The sequence below is a fragment of the Rana temporaria genome, chromosome 1, assembly GCF_905171775.1.
Source record: "Rana temporaria chromosome 1, aRanTem1.1, whole genome shotgun sequence".
Taxonomy (NCBI): domain Eukaryota; kingdom Metazoa; phylum Chordata; class Amphibia; order Anura; family Ranidae; genus Rana; species Rana temporaria.
This window is the reverse complement of record NC_053489.1, coordinates 94283405-94302076: the sequence shown is the minus strand read 5'-3', so window position 1 is coordinate 94302076 and position 18672 is coordinate 94283405. Positions and strand designations below refer to the sequence as shown.

Here is an 18672-nt window from a genome sequence, read left to right as displayed (position 1 = left end):
TGGTGTTGTAGTAAGAGGACGCAAGGCTGTCATAGGAATGCACAGAAGAATGTACAGTTTAAGGGGGTTGTAAAGGTTTGTTTTTCTATTTTCTAAATAGGTTCCTTTAAGCTAGTGCATTGTTGGTTCACTTACCTTTTCCTTTGATTTCCCTTCTAAATGTTTTTTTTTTCTTTGTCTGAATTTCTCACTTCCTGTTCCTCCTCAGTAAGCTTGCCCCCATCATCAGAGCCGTTCTGGCTGGGGGTTAATCAGCCAGAACAGCTTATTGAGGAGGAACAGGAAAAGGAGAAATTCACACAAAGAAAACAAAGAAAAAAACATTTAGAAGGGAAATCGAAGGAAAAGGTAAGTTAACCAACAATGCACTAACTTAGAAAATAAAAACGAACCTTTACAACCCCTTTTAAGTTAGTTTTAATTATGTACAAGAGGTTTTTTTTTTATGTGAGGGAGAGAATATCCACTTCAATTACAGGGGCAATAATCAAACTATTACAGTTTATGAATGTGGATTTTAAGATATTAATAGTATTCTTTTTTTTCAGAGGTAAGTTTTTAGGGGAAAAAAACCCATTAAGCAACTCTGAATACAACTAGAAGTCTGCATTATACAGTACACAGCCACATTTTCATGGAATACTGGGATGGATTAAAGCAGATCCTCTTTGACATTTAAGAAATTATTACAACTGGGGCACAAAAAAAATGATTATCTACTTGAGATTACATAGATCATATTATCTAAATCATATTCACACATACCCAGCTTGTAAAAAAAAAAAAAAAGTTTTAAACCTCAAAAAAAAGCAAAATTCTGAGTTAATTTTTTTCATTATTGTCCAACCCTTATACAATATAAGTACTGACAGTTTACATGTGCATAGATATTACAATTATGGATATATATACATATACATACATACATACACACATATATATATATATATATATATATATATATATATATATATATATATAAAAATGCTGCCTCATCATTGAAAGATTTACTTACCAAGATGAGTAACTAATCTAGAATTATGTACTGTTAAAAAAAAAAAAGGTGGCATGTCTACTATAAGTCTTTTAAATAGTGTAACTGGCAGATTACATTATTTAAATTGTACATGGCCAGCATTTTAGAGCTTAATCAGCATTGTGCCTGCAGAATGAGAGATGTCTTCTATCCTGAGATGAAAAAAGAAAAAAATTTATATATTTATTTATATATATATATATATATATAAATATATATTTATTTATATATATATATATATATATATATATATATATATATATATATATATATATATATATATAAATATATATATATATATATATATATATATATATTTATTTATTTATTTATTTATATATATATATATATATATATATATATATATATATATATATATATATATATATATATATATATATATATATATATATATATATATATATATATATATATATATATATATATATATATATATATATATATATATATATATATATATATATATATATATATATATATGAGAGAGATTTTTAATACAGCTTACCTGTAAAATCTTTTTCTTGGAGTACATCACGGGACACAGAGCGGCATATTCATTACTATATGGGTTATATGGAGTACCTTCAGGTGATGGACACTGGCAATCTAAAACAGGAAGTCCCCTCCCTATATAACCCCCTCCCATAGGAGGAGTACCTCAGTTTTGTAGCAAGCAGTATGCCTCCCAAAATGGTCCCCAAAAGAGGGGTGGGAGCTCTGTGTCCCGTGATGTACTCCAAGAAAAAGATTTTACAGGTAAGCTGTATTAAAAATCTCTTTTTCTTTATCGTACATCACGGGACACAGAGCGGCATATTCATTACTATATGGGATGTCCCAAAGCAATGCTTACAATGAGGGGAGGGAGAACATCTTCCCAAGACAAAAGGATTTAATTTAGAGATATACTCAAATCATAATAAATCCAACTTAGTTGAGAAAAATAATTTTTTAATTTAACTCAAAAGGGAGCCCCCGGAATCCGAGGGTCTCAAACTGCAGCCTGCAGCACTGCCTGCCCAAAGGCTGTATCAGTATTCCTTCTTACGTCCAACTGGTAGAATCTTGTAAACGTGTGGACAGAAGACCAGGTTGCCGCCTTGCAAACTTGAGCCATAGAGATCTGGTGGTGTGCTGCCCAGGAGGCGCCCATGGCCCTAGTAGAATGAGCCTTTAATGATAACGGAGGAGGCAACCCTTTCAAGCCGTAGGCCTGAGTGATTAACTGTTTAATCCACCTCGAGATGGTGGACTTTGCAGCTGCCTGCCCCTTCTTGGGCCCATCCGGTAAAATGAACAACACATCTGTTTTCCGAATGTTCTCTGTAGCTTTAAGATAGGCCTTCATGGCCCTAACAATATCCAAGGTATGGAGCAACCCTTCCTTTCTGGAAGTAGGTTTAGGAAAGAAGGATGGTAATACCAAATCCTGGTTTAGATGAAAACTGGATATAACCTTTGGTAGGAAGGAAGGATGAGGGCGGAGAACGACCTTGTCCTTATGAAAAATAAGATATGGTTCCTTACAGGATAAGGCTGCCAGTTCCGATACTCTTCTGGCGGAAACCATGGCAACCAAAAATACTAACTTCCTTGTCAGTAAAACCAAAGGAATTTCAGCCAACGGCTCAAAAGGTTGTTTCTGTAAACTTGACAGAACAAGATTTAAATCCCACGGACAAAGTGGGGATTTAACTGGAGGATTAATACGTAAGACCCCTTGAATGAAGGTCTTAACTAGCGAGTGGGTGGCCAGCGGCCGCTGAAACCACACTGACAAAGCTGAAATCTGTCCTTTGATTGTGCTTAATGCCAGTCCTTTATCCACTCCTAGCTGGAGAAAACTTAATACTCTATCGATGGTAAATTTGCGAGAAAGCCACCGCTTGGACTCACACCAGCCTACATAGGCCTTCCAGACCCTGTAATAAATCACCCTAGAGACCGGTTTCCTGGCTCTGATTAGGGTAGAGATTACCTTCTGAGACAGACCTCTACCCCTGAGAATCAGGGATTCAGCTTCCAGGCCATCAAATTTAGATGCCGTAAGGCAGGGTGGAGGATCGGACCTTGCGATAGTAGGTCTGGCCGTAGAGGAAGAGTCCAAGGGTCTCCCACTACCATCTTCAGGATTAGTGAATACCATGCCCTTCTGGGCCATGCTGGAGCTACCAGGATAACTGGTATGTGCTCCACCCTGATCCTGCGCAGCAGGCGGGGTAGTAACTGGAGCGGGGGAAATGCATAAAGAAGTTTGAACTGATACCAAGGGCAAACCAGCGCATCGGTTCCGCAGGCCATCGGATCCCTTGAGCGGGATATGAACCTGTCTAGCTTCTTGTTGAGTCTCGATGCCATGACATCCACGTCCGGCACTCCCCATCTTTGGCAGAGTGTCTGAAAGACCTGTGGATGTAGAGACCATTCCCCCGACAACAGAGTCTGGCGACTTAAGAAGTCCGCCTGAAGGTTGTCCACTCCTGGAATGAATATTGCCGATATGCAGGGCACATGAGCCTCTGCCCACAGGAGAATCAAGCTCACCTCTCTCTGAGCGGCTTGACTCTTGGTTCCCCCTTGGCGATTTATGTATGCCACGGCCGTGGCATTGTCTGATTGAAATCTCACCGGGAACCCCTGCAACGTCCAAGCCCTGAGGGCTAGTCGAGCAGCTCTGAGCTCCAAGATGTTGATGGGCAACTGCTTCTCTGGCTTTGCCCAAGTACCCTGGTGAGTGCAACCATCCAAAATTGCTCCCCAGCCCGTCAGGCTGGCGTCTGTGGTTACTATCTTCCAAGCCACTGGGCTGAAAGACTTCCCCTTCACTAGATTCTGAGGGTCTAACCACCAACAGAGACTTTGTCGGACTCTTGATGAGAGCGGCAAAGGGATATCCAAGGCCTGTGGCCTCCTGCTCCATGCTGACAGGATGGCTGCCTGCAGGATGCGAGTGTGGCTCTGGGCGTACGGTACCGCCTCGAATGTGGCCACCATCTTGCCTAGTAACCGCATACATAGGCGAACAGTTGGTTCTCTCTTGCTTAGAACCAATAGGATTAACTCTTTGATGGCTTTGACCTTTGTCAGAGGTAGAAACACCCTTTGTTGTTCTGTGTCTAACCTCATGCCGAGATATTCCAACTGCCTTGTGGGCTGGAATGCTGACTTTTCTCGATTTAGGACCCAGCCGAACCTCTCGAGGTACTGGACCGTGAGGGCCACTGCTCGTTCCAGGCCAGGAGACGAGTGATCTATGACTAGGAGGTCGTCCAGGTACGCTAGGATCATGACCCCTTGGATCCTTAGCTTGGCTAGGATTGGGGCTAGGACCTTCGTGAACACTCGGGGGGCCGTAGCCAACCCAAAAGGAAGCGCCACAAATTGGTAATGACGCAAAGCCACCATAAAGCGTAGAAATCTTTGATGTGGCTGATAAATTGGAACATGAAGGTAGGCATCCTTTATGTCTATGGATGCCATGAAGTCGTCCTTCTGGAGTGTGGCAGCTGCTGACCGCACGGATTCCATCCGAAATGAGCGGACCTTTAGGTATGCATTTACCATCTTTAAGTCCAAAATTGGCCTGACATCGCCGTTGGGCTTTGGGATGATAAATAGGTTGGAGTAGAAACCCAGCCCTTGTTCTTGGACTGGTACCTCTACTATTACCTCCTGGGAGAGTAGAAGATTCAATGCCGCCATTAATGCGGCTCCCTTCCCCGGATCGTTTGGTACCCTTGACTCCTGGAAATGAGGAGGAGGAAACTTTAGGAAGTCTAGTTTGTAGCCCGTAGCCACGGAAGACCGTACCCATCTGTCGGGAATGCTGGCCTCCCAAACCTCTGAAAAGAGACGCAGCCTTCCCCCCACCCTCGTGGGTGGGGGCGCCCTATCATAAGGCCGGCTTGGGGGCTGGTTTTGCTGGTTTGCGAAACCACTGCTTCTTGCCTCCAGCGGCCTGTCCCTGCGATTTGTTGTTAAAGTTAAAGTTTGATCTTGCAGGAGGCCGTCGATACTGTTTGGTATTAGAGGGCCCCTGCCCAGGGGAGTACTGTCGTTTAAACGCAGGTCCTCGAAACTTTTTCTTGGTTGGCAAAAGAGTACTTTTGCCGCTTGAAATGGTCTGAATGTATTTATCCAGGTCTTCTCCGAAGAGTCCTTCTCCATGGAAGGGGAACCCTACCAGGAGCTTCTTGCATGGGGGCTCTGCCTCCCAGCTCTTTAACCATAAGAGTCTTCTCATATGGATAAGGGATAACGATAAACGTGACGCTTGCTGGATAGAATCCTTAATTGCGTCTACCGTAAAGCGTATGGCCCTAGGGACATCCGAAAATTCTTCTGCCTGCTGGGCAGGAATAAGTTTAAGCATCTGCTTAGTTTGATCCGATAATGCTTGTGCAACCCCAATCGCAGCCACAGCTGGCTGCACTACTGCCCCTGCAGTGGTGAAGGAGTCTTTTAGTAGCGTTTCTAAGCGTTTATCAACCGGATCCTTGAACACCTGTATGTTTTCTACAGGGCATGTTAAAGATTTGTTAACACATGAGATGGCTGCGTCCACCGCCGGGGTTGCCCATCTCTTGGAAAATTTATTTTCCATAGGATATAAGGCAGAGAATCTTTTAGGTGGTAAAAAGATTCTATCTGGCTTGGTCCAATCTTGGAACATAACTTCCTCTAGTAGAGGATGGATCGGAAAAACTGCGTTGTTTTGAGGCGTTTAGTGAGCCCAAAGCTGAAACCGTCGATACTTGGAGATCTGGTACTGGCAAGTTAAATGCTCTATGGACCAAGTCCGTTAAGGCTTGAACCCACCAGCTCTCCCCTTGGGAGGCTGCCCCAGACTCCTCCGTATCCGGGTCCTCGATCCCCGAACCTGCTTGGTCCTTGTCCAAGAGGTCGTCCAATTCCCCTGCGGAAAGGACCTCCTCCTCTGAGGGTCCACGCTCGGGCGACGGAGATCTATTCCGTTTTCTGCCCCGCATAGCCTTGGCTATCATTTTTTCCATTCTCTTTTCCATCTCTTTTAAAGAGGTGGATAGTACCTCGTCCGTGACCACCCTAGGGTTGGACTGACCCGTGCCAGCCCCAGCCCCAGATCCCGATGGTCCCACCAAGGCTCCCTCTCGGGAAAGCAGCGGCATAGCTTTGTCCGAGACCTCAGACTCTCTGGGGGAATCCCCACCTCTTGTACCCTCTGAACCAGATGCCATGGTACAATACCGAGGTACGCCCGCTAACTTAACGGTGTTTGGAATTTATAAATAAATTATTAACCAAAAACCCTTTGGGGGATAAAAAATGCCTTCTCTCCTTTTAATGGTTCTCTTTTTTTTTTTATTTTTTTTTTATTTTTTTAAACCAAAGAGAGAAAAAACATTCTGTCCCCCTTAGTAGTATTGCCAAAGAAAAAACTGCTGAGAAAAAAAAAAAAAGAACAGCCTATTTCTAGGCTTCAGTACAGTCTTATCAAGGCTGTAGTATTCTTTTTGGCCACTGTGTGTCCTCGGCGCCCCGTGCTGCCGCTCTGGTCTCTTCCTCTCTCAGTTCCAGCATACACTGAGCTGGGAACGAATGGAAGGGCCGCCCCTTCCTTAAACATACTGGCCCGCCCTTCCCCCCTCAGCTAACGGCGCGAAATTGCGCCCATATCACGGGGACGCGCGCCCGCCGACGGGGGTGGGGTGGGGGGAAGGGAGCCACACGAGGAGGCCAGCGTTTGCCTGTCATCCAGGCTAGGAGGAAGAAACCTATGCAGCAATCGCCTGGAGGCTTGCAGGTAAGCAGAGCTCTCTTACACACACACACACAGCCTCTCAATGCTTTCAATACTACCAGGGAGGTCACCTTTTATGGGGAAATAACACATAGAGCCATCCTATTTTAAGACATGTGACTCACTTTGCCCGATGCAGCGCATAACTTTAGGCATGTCCCCCTGTGACCCCCCCAGAAAAACCTGCTGCGAACCAAGTTCCGCAAGTTTTCCCCTCACTTACCTGCTCCATGCCGCAGGACTTTGCACAGCAAGAGGCCCAATCTTCCCCCATCTCCGTGGGGCATTGACCTTCAGGCCCTGGGTTCCTATGAAGGATCCACTGTCCTGGGCCCATATAGCACTCTGGCAACAGAAACATTAGGCCCCCAAAGGTTTCCAAGTTCTGGGCCCAGGGTCCAGCTCTCTAAAAAGAAAGCATTATGGGCTATACCCCATTGGTTTGGGGTCCGGTTACTGACCACTTTAGCGCTGAGGCCTTTGGACAGAACCGGTTAGCCCACCTTAATCCCAAGGATGTGGAGGCAAGCTAATCCATGACCAACACCTAAGACACTGGCGTAAAAACTGAGGTACTCCTCCTATGGGAGGGGGTTATATAGGGAGGGGACTTCCTGTTTGAGATTGCCAGTGTCCATCACCTGAAGGTACTCCATATAACCCATACAGTAATGAATATGCCGCTCTGTGTCCCGTGATGTACGATAAAGATATATATATATATTTACAAAATGCAATATATGTATATACACATACACTCATATAATATATATGTATACACACACATATACACACTGACACCAATATTGGGGCTTAATAATGCTTCCACTGACACCAATATTGGGGCTTAATAGTGCGCCCACTGACACCAATACTGGGGCTTAATAGTGATTCCACTGACACCAATACTGGGGCTTAATAGTGCGTCCACTGACACCAATACTGGGGCTCAATAGTGCTTCCACTGACACCAATACTGGGGCTTAATAGTGCGTCCACTGACACCAATACTGGGGCTTAATAGTGCGTCCACTGACACCAATACTGGGGCTTAATAGTGCGTCCACTGACACCAATACTGGGGCTCAATAGTGCTTCCACTGACACCAATACTGGGGCTTAATAGTGCGTCCACTGACACCAATACTGGGGCTTAATAGTTTGTCCACTGACACCAATACTGGGGCTTAATAGTGCGTCCACTGACACCAATACTGGGGCTTAATAGTGCGTCCACTGACACCAATACTGGGGCTTAATAATGCGTCCACTGACACCAATACTGGGGCTTAATAATGCTTCCACTGACACCAATACTGGGGCTTAATAGTGCATCCACTGACACCAATATTGGGGCTTAATAATGCTTCCACTGACACCAATACTGGGGCTTAATAGTGCATCCACTGACACCAAACTGGGGCTTAATAGTGCGTCCACTGACACCAATACTGGGGCTTAATAATGCTTCCACTGACACCAATACTGGGGCTTAATAGTGCATCCACTGACACCAATACTGGGGCTTAACAGTACATCCACTGACACCAAACTGGGGCTGAAATCGTTTGTCCACTGACACCAATACTGGGGCTTAATAGTGTGTCCACTGACACCAAACTGGGGCTGAAATCGTGTGTCCACTGACACCAATACTGGGGCTTAATAGTGTGTCCACCGACACCAATACTTGGGCTTAATAGTGTGTCCACTGACACCAATACTTGGGCTTAATAGTGTGTCCACTGACACCAATACTTGGGCTTAATAGTGTGTCCACTGACACCAATACTTGGGCTTAATAGTGCATCCACTGACACCAATACTGGGGCTTAGTGCGTCCACTGACACCAATACTGGGGCTCTGAAGCAATACCTGAGGAAGAAAGGAAAAAACTCTTGAAAGCTTGTCTTTTAAGTGTTAGGTTAGTACAATAAAAGGGTATAATATGAAGGGAAAAACTTATTGGTTAAACCCAAAAAGTGCTTTTTTTCTAGTAATACTTTTCTTTTATGCTGCCTTTTCAAAATGACAAAAGCAATGATAAGGATTTAAAAAGGTTGGAAGAAATGTATTTTTTAGTTAAAAAAAAAAAAAAAAAAACTCAGACCTGTGAAGCTAGGTTCAGAGATTTAAGCACCATATCCTCAAGAGATTGAAGAATCCAGTGAATGCTTTAATCTGCCAGTATCCATTTAAAATGGAGATATCCAGACTCATCTATAAATGAGGTCACACTTATCTGAAATATTGTGTCTGGTAGTACATTTAATGAAGAGCAACCTATAGAAGCACTGAATAAAATCTAAAAATAAAATCAAACAATAACACCAGATTATACATTCTCCATTGTGTCACCTTGCAAACAGCTACTTTGACGGAATAAATCAGTAAGCCTTAAATAATAAAGCTGTGGGCTCCATTTCAGTAATTAATGTAAGTGCCAAGCATGAATAAAATGTTCAGCTTAAACAAGGGGACTAAAATAAATGGAACCAACATCTAAACAAATTAGAATTGAGTCAGCAGGCTCTCAATCTCCTCCACCTATCGGTGGCTAAGCCATTGCCAGCTGCGATTAAAGCTCTGCCTAGCCAATTTGGACACCTGTGTACTAGAAACTGGATTACAATCAAGTTCTTATTCTACTGGAAATGGGCAGATGTCATGTGTAAATGGACTTCAGTCAAATTAACTAGACAGGAGAGAGGACAAGAAAAATGTCTCAAGCCTCGTACACACGACCGGTTTTCCCGTAGGGTAGGTTCTCGGGTTTTCCCCTCAGTTTCCCGGTGGTCAGCCGGGAAACCCGTACGTGTGTACGAGGCTTAAGTTAGTAATCAAATGTTGAGTTACAGAAAAACACCCAAAAATGATGTTAAGACCAATCTGTCTTGAGACATGGATCGTGGGTACTCTTTTAAGGCCTTGGAGTCCTCTTTCACTTTCATTTCATTTTTCTTTTCTGATTTGTAAAGCACCCCCAAGAAGAGACAGATTTCTATGCCTTGAATTCTGCACCCACCACTGTTTGGTGGTGCCCTGTCAAAATGTAGCATTAACTAAATAACATCTGGTCAAATGGTGTAAAGCAGACAGGTGCTAATAAAACACTGAGTGGACTTTCATGCTGTCGTCTTTGTTTACCTGCATTTGATGCAACATATCAAAAAATGGATAAAAGAACTTAGGAGCTACCGGAAATAATCACTTTAGATATTTTTATATATTATGCAATAATTTCTTAGCTGCTGATACTGTTCATATTCCCATATATATGTGCTAAACAGGATGGTGTAGGCAGTAGTAGCTCTTCTAGGACGAGCAGCTGCAGATAAACTAACGGACGTACGCCTCATTCAGGTTATATACAGATCTATTTGAGTGGTGCGCTATAAGCACCTTTGATTAGGGTTGCCACCTTTTCTTCAAGCCAGACCCGAACACTTTAACAGCCTGGGACACTTTTGGGTGTCCCGAGGAGGGTAGAGCAAAATATGGTTGTGGCCAAATTTCTCTTGGTGACATCACCCTGTTCCCCAGTGATGCCAAACCTGCCCCCCCCCCCCCCTAGACAGCTGCCTGAAGCTCCCGAACAGCAACAGATTTGTGCGTGACTATCTTGGTTACTTGGGGAGCCAAAGCCCAGTCTGAATAATGTGTCTAGGTTTCAGTACGCCTGAAACCCGGATATATGATTCAAAACACGGATGAATACCAGACAGGTGGCAACCCTACCTTCGATGTGTGAGTACCCCGATTAAATATTTTAAATAAATATGGTTTTTAAAACCATAAAGCACCATGTAGCTTGTCTTTTATATATGCACCAAGGATATACCCATAGAACAGCTCAGGAACCTCCAGAGTCCATACAGAGCTCAGGGCTGTTTGACCCAACTTAACTGTGCAGCCACACACCCTGAGGTGAGGATAATCACAGGGGGGGAGGCATGAGAGTGTTGGCACGTTGGATAAGTTTGGGGCATCATCACAAGGATCCATTTAAACTGAGAAAGAATCCTTAAGGAGATCGATTGATGGACTTATGTTATTGAGCACTTTAGTGCACGTATGGGATAGAATATATTTATTAATTAGGTTTTTAATTGTGTACTTATATGTATTGCATATGTCGTTAGCACATTAGCACTTTATGTATGGAACAGAATCATATTACACTATACACTTGGTCAGTTAACATTGAGCACTTAATATGTATTTTTGCACAGATTCACAGGAAGTATTTTATTGCAGAATATAGCGCGGCACATTGGTTTTATTAATTATTTCATATAACATATGTTGTATTTTATACAGGTATTGAAGCCTGCAAAAAAAAAAAAAAAGACAAAAGAGGTGCCAAGGCATTACCTGTGAAGGCGTACTAGTAAGTTCCATTTTTTCTTGGGATTTCTCCTTTGCTAATCGAGCAGCTTCTTTAAATTCCTGAAATTTTTCTGCAAACTGCATTAAGAAAAAATATATAGTGAATATCCAACAAGTAATTGTGCAGAAGCAGAAGGGAATTATTACATTGCCACAGCATAGACAAAAATAAATTATGTTCTGTATATATACTATATTGTCAAAAGTGTTGGGACGCCTACCTTTACAAGAACCTAAATGGCATCCCAGCCTTAGTCCATAGGGTTCAATATTGAGTTGGCCCACCCTTTGCAGCTATAACAGCTTCGGCTCTACTGGGAAGGCAGTCCACAAGGTTTAGGAGTGTGTCTATGGGAATGTTTGACCATTCTTCCAGAAGCGCATTCATGAGGTTAGGCACTGACGTGGACAAGAAGGTCTGGCTAGCAGTCTCCACTCCAATTCATCCCAAAGGTGTTCTGTCATGTTAAGGTCAGGACTCTGTGTCACACTTTTTGGGTACTGCTAGTCAGTGCACTGTATATGCCAACAGATCAACCAAAATCAAGTCATCACATACTTCAAGATTTTCTTCTCATCATACCAGCATGTCTTACAATTCTGCTGCTCTAAATACAAAACTGTGCATGCACCTTAAAGTGATTGTAAAGTCTCTTTTTTTAGTTAAAAATAACAAACATGTTATACTTACCTGTCCTGTCTAGTGGTTTTGCACAGAGCAGCCCAGATCGTCCTCTTCTCAGGTCCCTCTTCAGCTCTCCTGGCCCCTCCCTTCTGTTGAGTGCCCCCACAGCAAGCAGCTTGCTATGGGGGCACCTGAGCTGAGCCACAGCTCCCTGTTTCCATTCAGACACTGAGGACCTGCGGCCCGGCCCCCTTTCTCTTATTGGCTGACTAACCTTGATTGACAGCAGTGGGAACCAATGGCGCTGCACTGCTGTCTCAGCCAATGAGGAGGGGAGTCCCGGCCAGCCAAGTGTCTTGTGCAACATTGCTGGATCTAAAAGGGACCTCTGGTAAGTATTAGGGGGGCTGCTGCACACAGAATGCGTTTTATTTTCTTGCATAAAATGCATTAAGATAAAAAACCTTCTGCCTTTACAATCACTTTAAGTAGTAAAATAACTACAGTGCAGAGGTGGTGGTGCCTGCTTTTGATGTTTAGTTTCTGGGATAGGTAGAGCCCAATTTCCATCGCTGGCACATAATATCTGGCACCCAAAGGACACTCCAGTGCTAGTACTACCTCTTTTACACAACTTATTTTTCCTGGTGGTAACCTAGCTTAGAATATTATTACAGTTTTAACCATTTTTTCATACAAGCATATATTATACAAGTTGACTGTACTTCGACTGATAGGAAAAATCTGTGGCCAATCACTACACAGGGCTTCCTTTTTGCCTTTGCTGCCTATGGGCAAAATGCCTACTGTTCCTAATGCTGAAGATAGACCATGGCAGAGTACTTGCTGAAAGTGATTGCTTATTGGAATAGTATGTCTGCAGTAATCACATGCAAAGCCTCATTCGTATACTAAACATTGCACTTTATCATTCCTTAGATGTTCAGCACCTTCAACAGTCAAGGATAAACCATAGCAAAAGATAGTGGCAGGAATACCTGTAAGTTTTCACACTTCTAAAAAAAAGCTGTGAGACAGATAAAGTGTGGGTTTGGTAATTATATCCCCTTTACAATATATTTGTTCTGTTTTTAATTACTAGTGGCTGCAAAACGCTTGTGAAGCAACCATATAGATTAGGATACTATTGAAAGTGTGTTTTCAATAGGCAGTTGATGGTTGGTAGATGTTTGCATGGTGTTGTACCCATTTGATCGTTCAGACAACACACCGGGCACTCAAATTTTCAGAATACAGCAGCACAAGATGGCTATGTCATATGCTTAAAAACAAAAAAGCCTAACCATATGGAAAAAACTAAGCAGCTGTTAGTACAAGCTGTGCATCTATAAAAACACATCATATTCTATTCATACACCGTAATTCTACAACATAACTTGAACAGGCAGCCTCATTTTGTCTTGGACACATACAGTCTGCCATGCAGTTTATTCTCTCATTGTATCATACCAAGCTAGGAAGAAAAATGGGAGGGTAAAACAAGTTGAGATAGACCAGAAGAGACACATTGATAAATGAGAAGTATTTGAGGATGTCAACAAAATTTATGAAGCAGTCTCAGGAGACTTTTCTTAGTTGTATCTGACAGGGTTTGCCTTTCTGAAAGGGGTAGTCATTTCTAATTTTGGGACATAGTGTAACAAAAATATATTGTGAGCTTTTTTTAACTGCATATGATGTGGCAACTTAAAGAGGAACTTTACTCATAGCATTTTGATAAATAAGGATAAGCTCAGGCGTGTTTGCTACTAGCACGTGCAGAGCCCTGCCAGGAAGTCGGCACTGCACAGAGCTAATCAAAGGCAGTGAGACATTTCTCGATCTCTGCAGCCGCATATCGGGAAAATGTCTCACTGCCTGATTAGCGATGTGCAGTGCAGACTTCCTGGCGGGCTCTGCACGTGCTAGTTGCGAAAACACCAGAGCTCATCCTTATTAATAAATAACGTTCTTTATCAAGGAACATACATTCCACAGTGATAATTATGGTACCAGCGCAGAGCAGCCTGGATTTTAAACAGTACTGTATAGGGGCAGAGATGTATCTTGGCCTAGGCCTAGGGTGGCACTTTGCGGGGGGCGGGGGGTTTCTGTACTGGGAGGGGAGGAGGCACAGGTTTGAGATGAGGAGGGATTTTTTTTTCTGAACGTGAGGATTAATGCTGGAAGGGGGAGATGGGGAGGATTTTTGCCGAGAGATATAATTTGTGCTGGGAAGGATGATATTCACTGGAAGGGGTTATATGAGGGTGAGGATTTGTGCTGAAAGGGGGTATTTTTGCTGCTAGGGGGAGATGGAGGGGGTGGGGGTCTGGAAGGGGTGTGGTTTACAGATGATAGGGTGGGTCTTAAATTGGAAGGGGTGTGGCTTTGACAGGAAGTGTGGGTCGTATTTAAATTAGGGGGTGCATGAATTTAGTCAGGCCTAGGGCAGCACAAACCCTAAATACACCTCTGTATAGGGGTTCTAACATTTTCTCACCCTATCCAAAGCAAACAAAAAGGGTATAGATACATTATAAATTGAACTTTTGCTTTGACCATGCAGACCCTTATAGCTGCCTATACTAGCCTACATTTTACTTCTCTACTGCTGCATTCACCCTGGCAAGCAAAGTGACCTACCTGTTACTTCCAGATATGGGAGAGCACGTTATTCCCTAACCCTTCCTACAAGGCATACTAGTGCTTGGCTATTGGCTGCTCAGGCATCTAGCAATGTCACATGGGGGAGAGACTGTCCCTCCTGTATACATTTTATAAAGCTTAAAGTGGATGTAAACCTGAAAAAAATTGATGTCACAATGTAGGGTACAAGATTTCCTATCATCTGTGCCCAGTCTTCCCATGTAGAGTTAATCCAGCTCTGAGCAATCCTCTTATTGTTCAGTGAAATAAAACGGATTTAGAGAAAAACCTTAGTCCGTTCCGCCCCCTTGCTGTGAGTGACAGGTTATTTACATATCTCATGCACTAGCCTGGGACAGAGGCACATCCTGTGTGAAAAGTTCACAATTTACATCCCTTTCCCCTCCTCTCCCTTCCAGCTCTCCCAGGATTGGCTGCATTTACTGTGTTTTGACTGGATGTTTCTTATCATGGGGTGTGATCCACAGTTTAGTGTGACGAGGAAATGCATGTACCGTGTTTCCCCGAAAATAAGACTGGGTCTTATATTAATTTTGCCTACAAAAAACACACTAGGGCTTACTTTCAGGGGATATCTATCATGTTCCTTTAACCACTTAAAGACCTCAGGTGTTTTTCAGATTTGGTGTTTGCAAGACTAAAACATTTTTTTCTGCTAGAAAATTACTTAAAACCCCCAAACATTATATATTTTTTTTTTCTAACACCCTAGAGAATAAAATGGCGGTCATTGCAATACTTTTTGTCACACCGTATTTGCGCAGCAGTCTTACAAGCGCACTTTTTTTGGAAAAAATTCACTTTTTTGAATTAGAAAATAAGACAACAATAAATTTGGCCCAATTTTTTTATATATTGTGAAAGATAATGTTACGCCGAGTAAAATGATACCCAACATGTCACGCTTTAAAATTGCGCCCGCTCGTGGCATGGCGTCAACTTTTACCCTTAAAAATCTAGATAGGCGACGTTTAAAAAATTCTATAAGTTGCATTTTTTGAGCTACAGAGTAGCTCTAGGGCTATAATTATTGCTCTCGCTCTTACGATCGCGGCGATACCTCACTTGTGTGATTTGAACACCGTTTTCATATGCGGGCGCTACTCGCGTATGCGTTCGCTTCTGCGCGCGAGCTCGTCAGGACGGGGCGCTTTAAAAAAAAATTTTTTTTGTTTTCTTATTTAATTTTATTGATTTTATTATTTTTTACACTAAAATATAAAAAAAAAAAAAAATGATCACTTTTATTCCTATTACAAGGAATGTAAACATCCCTTGTAATAGAAAAAAGCATGACAGGTCCTCTTAAATATGAGATCTGGGGTCAAAAAGACCTCAGATCTCATATTTAGGCTTAAATGCAAAAAAAAAAAAAAAAAAGGAAAATTTGTCATTTAAAAAAATGACAGAAAAAAAATTGTCTCTTTAAGAGGCTGGGCGGGACTGACGTTTTGACGTCACTTCCGCCCAGCAGTGCTACGAGGACGGGTGGGGGCCATCTTGCCCTCACTCAAGTCCTCACTCTCCAGGCGGCAGCATCGGATCTCCTCCGCCGCTACCGACGGCTCCGGTAAGCGGCGGAGGGCGCGGAAAAGCGGCGGGAGGGGGGGGGGGCCCTCTCCCGCCACCGATAACGGCGATCTCGCGGCGAATCCGCCGCGGAGACCGCCGTTATCGTTTACACGGCCGCCAGCTGAAAACATGGATATCTCAGTTGTGGCAGCAGCTGCTGCCGTTACTGAGATATCCATGTTTAAAAAGAGGACGTATATATACAGTGGGGGGTCCGTAAGTGGTTAAAGCACAATGCTTAGTGCTGTGTCATTTACCCCTTGTTCTAAAAATCCTGGATTAAATAAAATATTCATGTGTCCCCTGTCTTCTCTCCCTCTCCCCCAGTCAGGTCAGTATTTTGACATCATTTAAAAAAAAAAACAAAAAAAAAAAAAAAACATCTTGCTTAAAATTATGTAATCGGTTTTAATAAAAAGATTATACAGTACTGGTATAAGTGTTTATACTGGCAGTGTGTCTCCCTTTGCAACAGTTTTTGGAAATATGGTACCTTTCTAACAGATCCCCTGGGCCCGCACGTGATCTTCTCTTCTCCGCTCTGAGATCCCTGCTGACGTCAGCCCGCTCCGAGGTCTGAAGAGCAAAGGGCTGCAGATGTCAGCCAGGAGGAGAGAAAGAAACCTCCGGCAGAGCAGTGGCTGTAAATATGGGATTACCGTATTTAATACAGTTACAAAGGGAGAGACACACTGCACCTTATACCAATTTTACAGTTTTTTTTAATAAACGTTACTAGGGCTTATTTTCGGGGTAGGGCCTATATTGCAGCCCTCCCCGATAATCAGGCTAGGTCTTATTTTCAGGGAAACACGGTATATTGCAGTGAAAATACAGAACAGAAAGCAGAATATACACAGACAAGTGATCTAATTTAGGTATGATGTATCTAGTGAGAGCTGGGCAGAGGAAAAGCTTGAGTGATCTGATTGATATATTGCAGTGTGTGTGTCTGAGGTCACCTGATCACAGTTGCAACATCAGGGTATTTACATATCTCATGCACTAGCCTGGAGACATGCATTATTTTTTAATTCCCACCCCCACTCCTTTTCTGAAGTCTTGTGGTTACTTTTCTGGATTTTGACTGGATGTTAGTGATCATAGCAGAATTTAGTGCAAGGAATACACAAGAGAAAATGCATGTTGACAAGGGGAGTATAGAGGTGGGCGGGGAGTCTACTGACATCACGACTCCACCCACCGAGCTCCAGACAACAGACCCACCTACAGAATCTGCATTTTTTGGGGTCTTATAACAGGGGAGACATTTGACAGGTAAAGATACATGCAGAAGGCATGTATATCCTTATAGATCAGCACTATGGCAGTCGTTTAGAAAGGATGAGAGTGGGTTTACATCCACTTTAAGCCAGCCTGGTTGTACAGAATTCAATCGATCAACTTCTGTACAACCACCCAGTCAGGTTTTTCTTCAACGATTAGTGCCACCAGTTATAGTCGATAACACTGATCATTATGTTATGACGGCAGGAAGACACAAGAACACAATAGCTCAGTGGGAGTGATTCCTCTATCCCCTCAAATGTGTGGATTGGGGAATTGGCTATTTGCCGATGACACACAAATCTCTCTCTACCCCTCAGCTCACTCCATCAGTCTCTTCACGCATCACTAATTTACTAACAGACATATCAGCCTGGATGTCCCACCACTTCCTCCATCTCAATCTATCAAAAACCGAGCTCATAATATTTCCGCCACCAAGTGCCTCTTCCCCCGATTTCTTTGTCAAAATCAGCGGCTCAACTATCAACCCGTCCCTGCATGCCAAGATTCGAGCTATAATCCTGGACTCTAAACAATCCTTTCGAACCCACATCCATTCACTTTCCAAAGCTTGCCACCTTAACCTCCTAACCAATGGCACCACATAGCTTCTAAATTCACTCACTGGCCATCTGCAGCCTTAACTACTGCAACTCCCACGTCATTGGCTTACCCTTACATAGGCTATCCCCCCTTCAGTCCATCATGAATGCTGCTGCTGCTGCTGCCAGGCTTATCCACCTTACAAACCACTCAGCGTTCGCTACCCCTCTCTGCCAATTCCTCCACTGGCTTCCAATCACCCAACAAATTCAATTCAAGATAATAACAACTTACAAAGCCATCCACAACTCTGCCCCCAGATACATTACTAACCTAGTCTCAAAATACCAACCAAATCGTTCTCTTCGTTCCTCCCAAGACTTCCTGCCTTCTAGATCCCTCGTCACCTCATCTTATGCTAACCTCCAAAACTTCTCCAGAGCCTCTGCCATTCTCTGGAACTCACTACCCCAATATGTCCTATCTCCTACTCTGATAGAGGCCTATCTGACCCCCACCTAACAACTGTACATTTATTTTCTCCATCAGCTTGTCACCCCACAAGAATTATCATTTGTATCTCTTGACCCTCCTTCTTAAATTGTAATCTCTAATGAGCAGGGCTCTCTGATCCCTACGGTGTTAAACTGTATTGTAATTGTACTGTCTGCCCTTATGTTGTAAACTGGCGCTATATAAAACCTGTATTATAATAATAATAATGATAATAATAAATAGCAACACAC

General features: G+C 43.1%; 1 protein-coding gene across 3 annotated transcripts in view; it reads right to left on the bottom strand.

Annotated features, from left to right (window-relative positions):
- HOMER1 (homer scaffold protein 1) overlaps positions 1 to 18672 on the bottom strand; it is a 152429-nt gene that overhangs the window by 88557 nt on the left and 45200 nt on the right. For all 3 annotated transcript variants that reach the window (XM_040340634.1, XM_040340619.1, XM_040340626.1), the window contains one exon: positions 11212 to 11304. In XM_040340634.1, coding sequence (XP_040196568.1) covers positions 11212 to 11304 — 93 coding nt within the window. The remainder of the gene's footprint in view (positions 1 to 11211; positions 11305 to 18672) is intronic.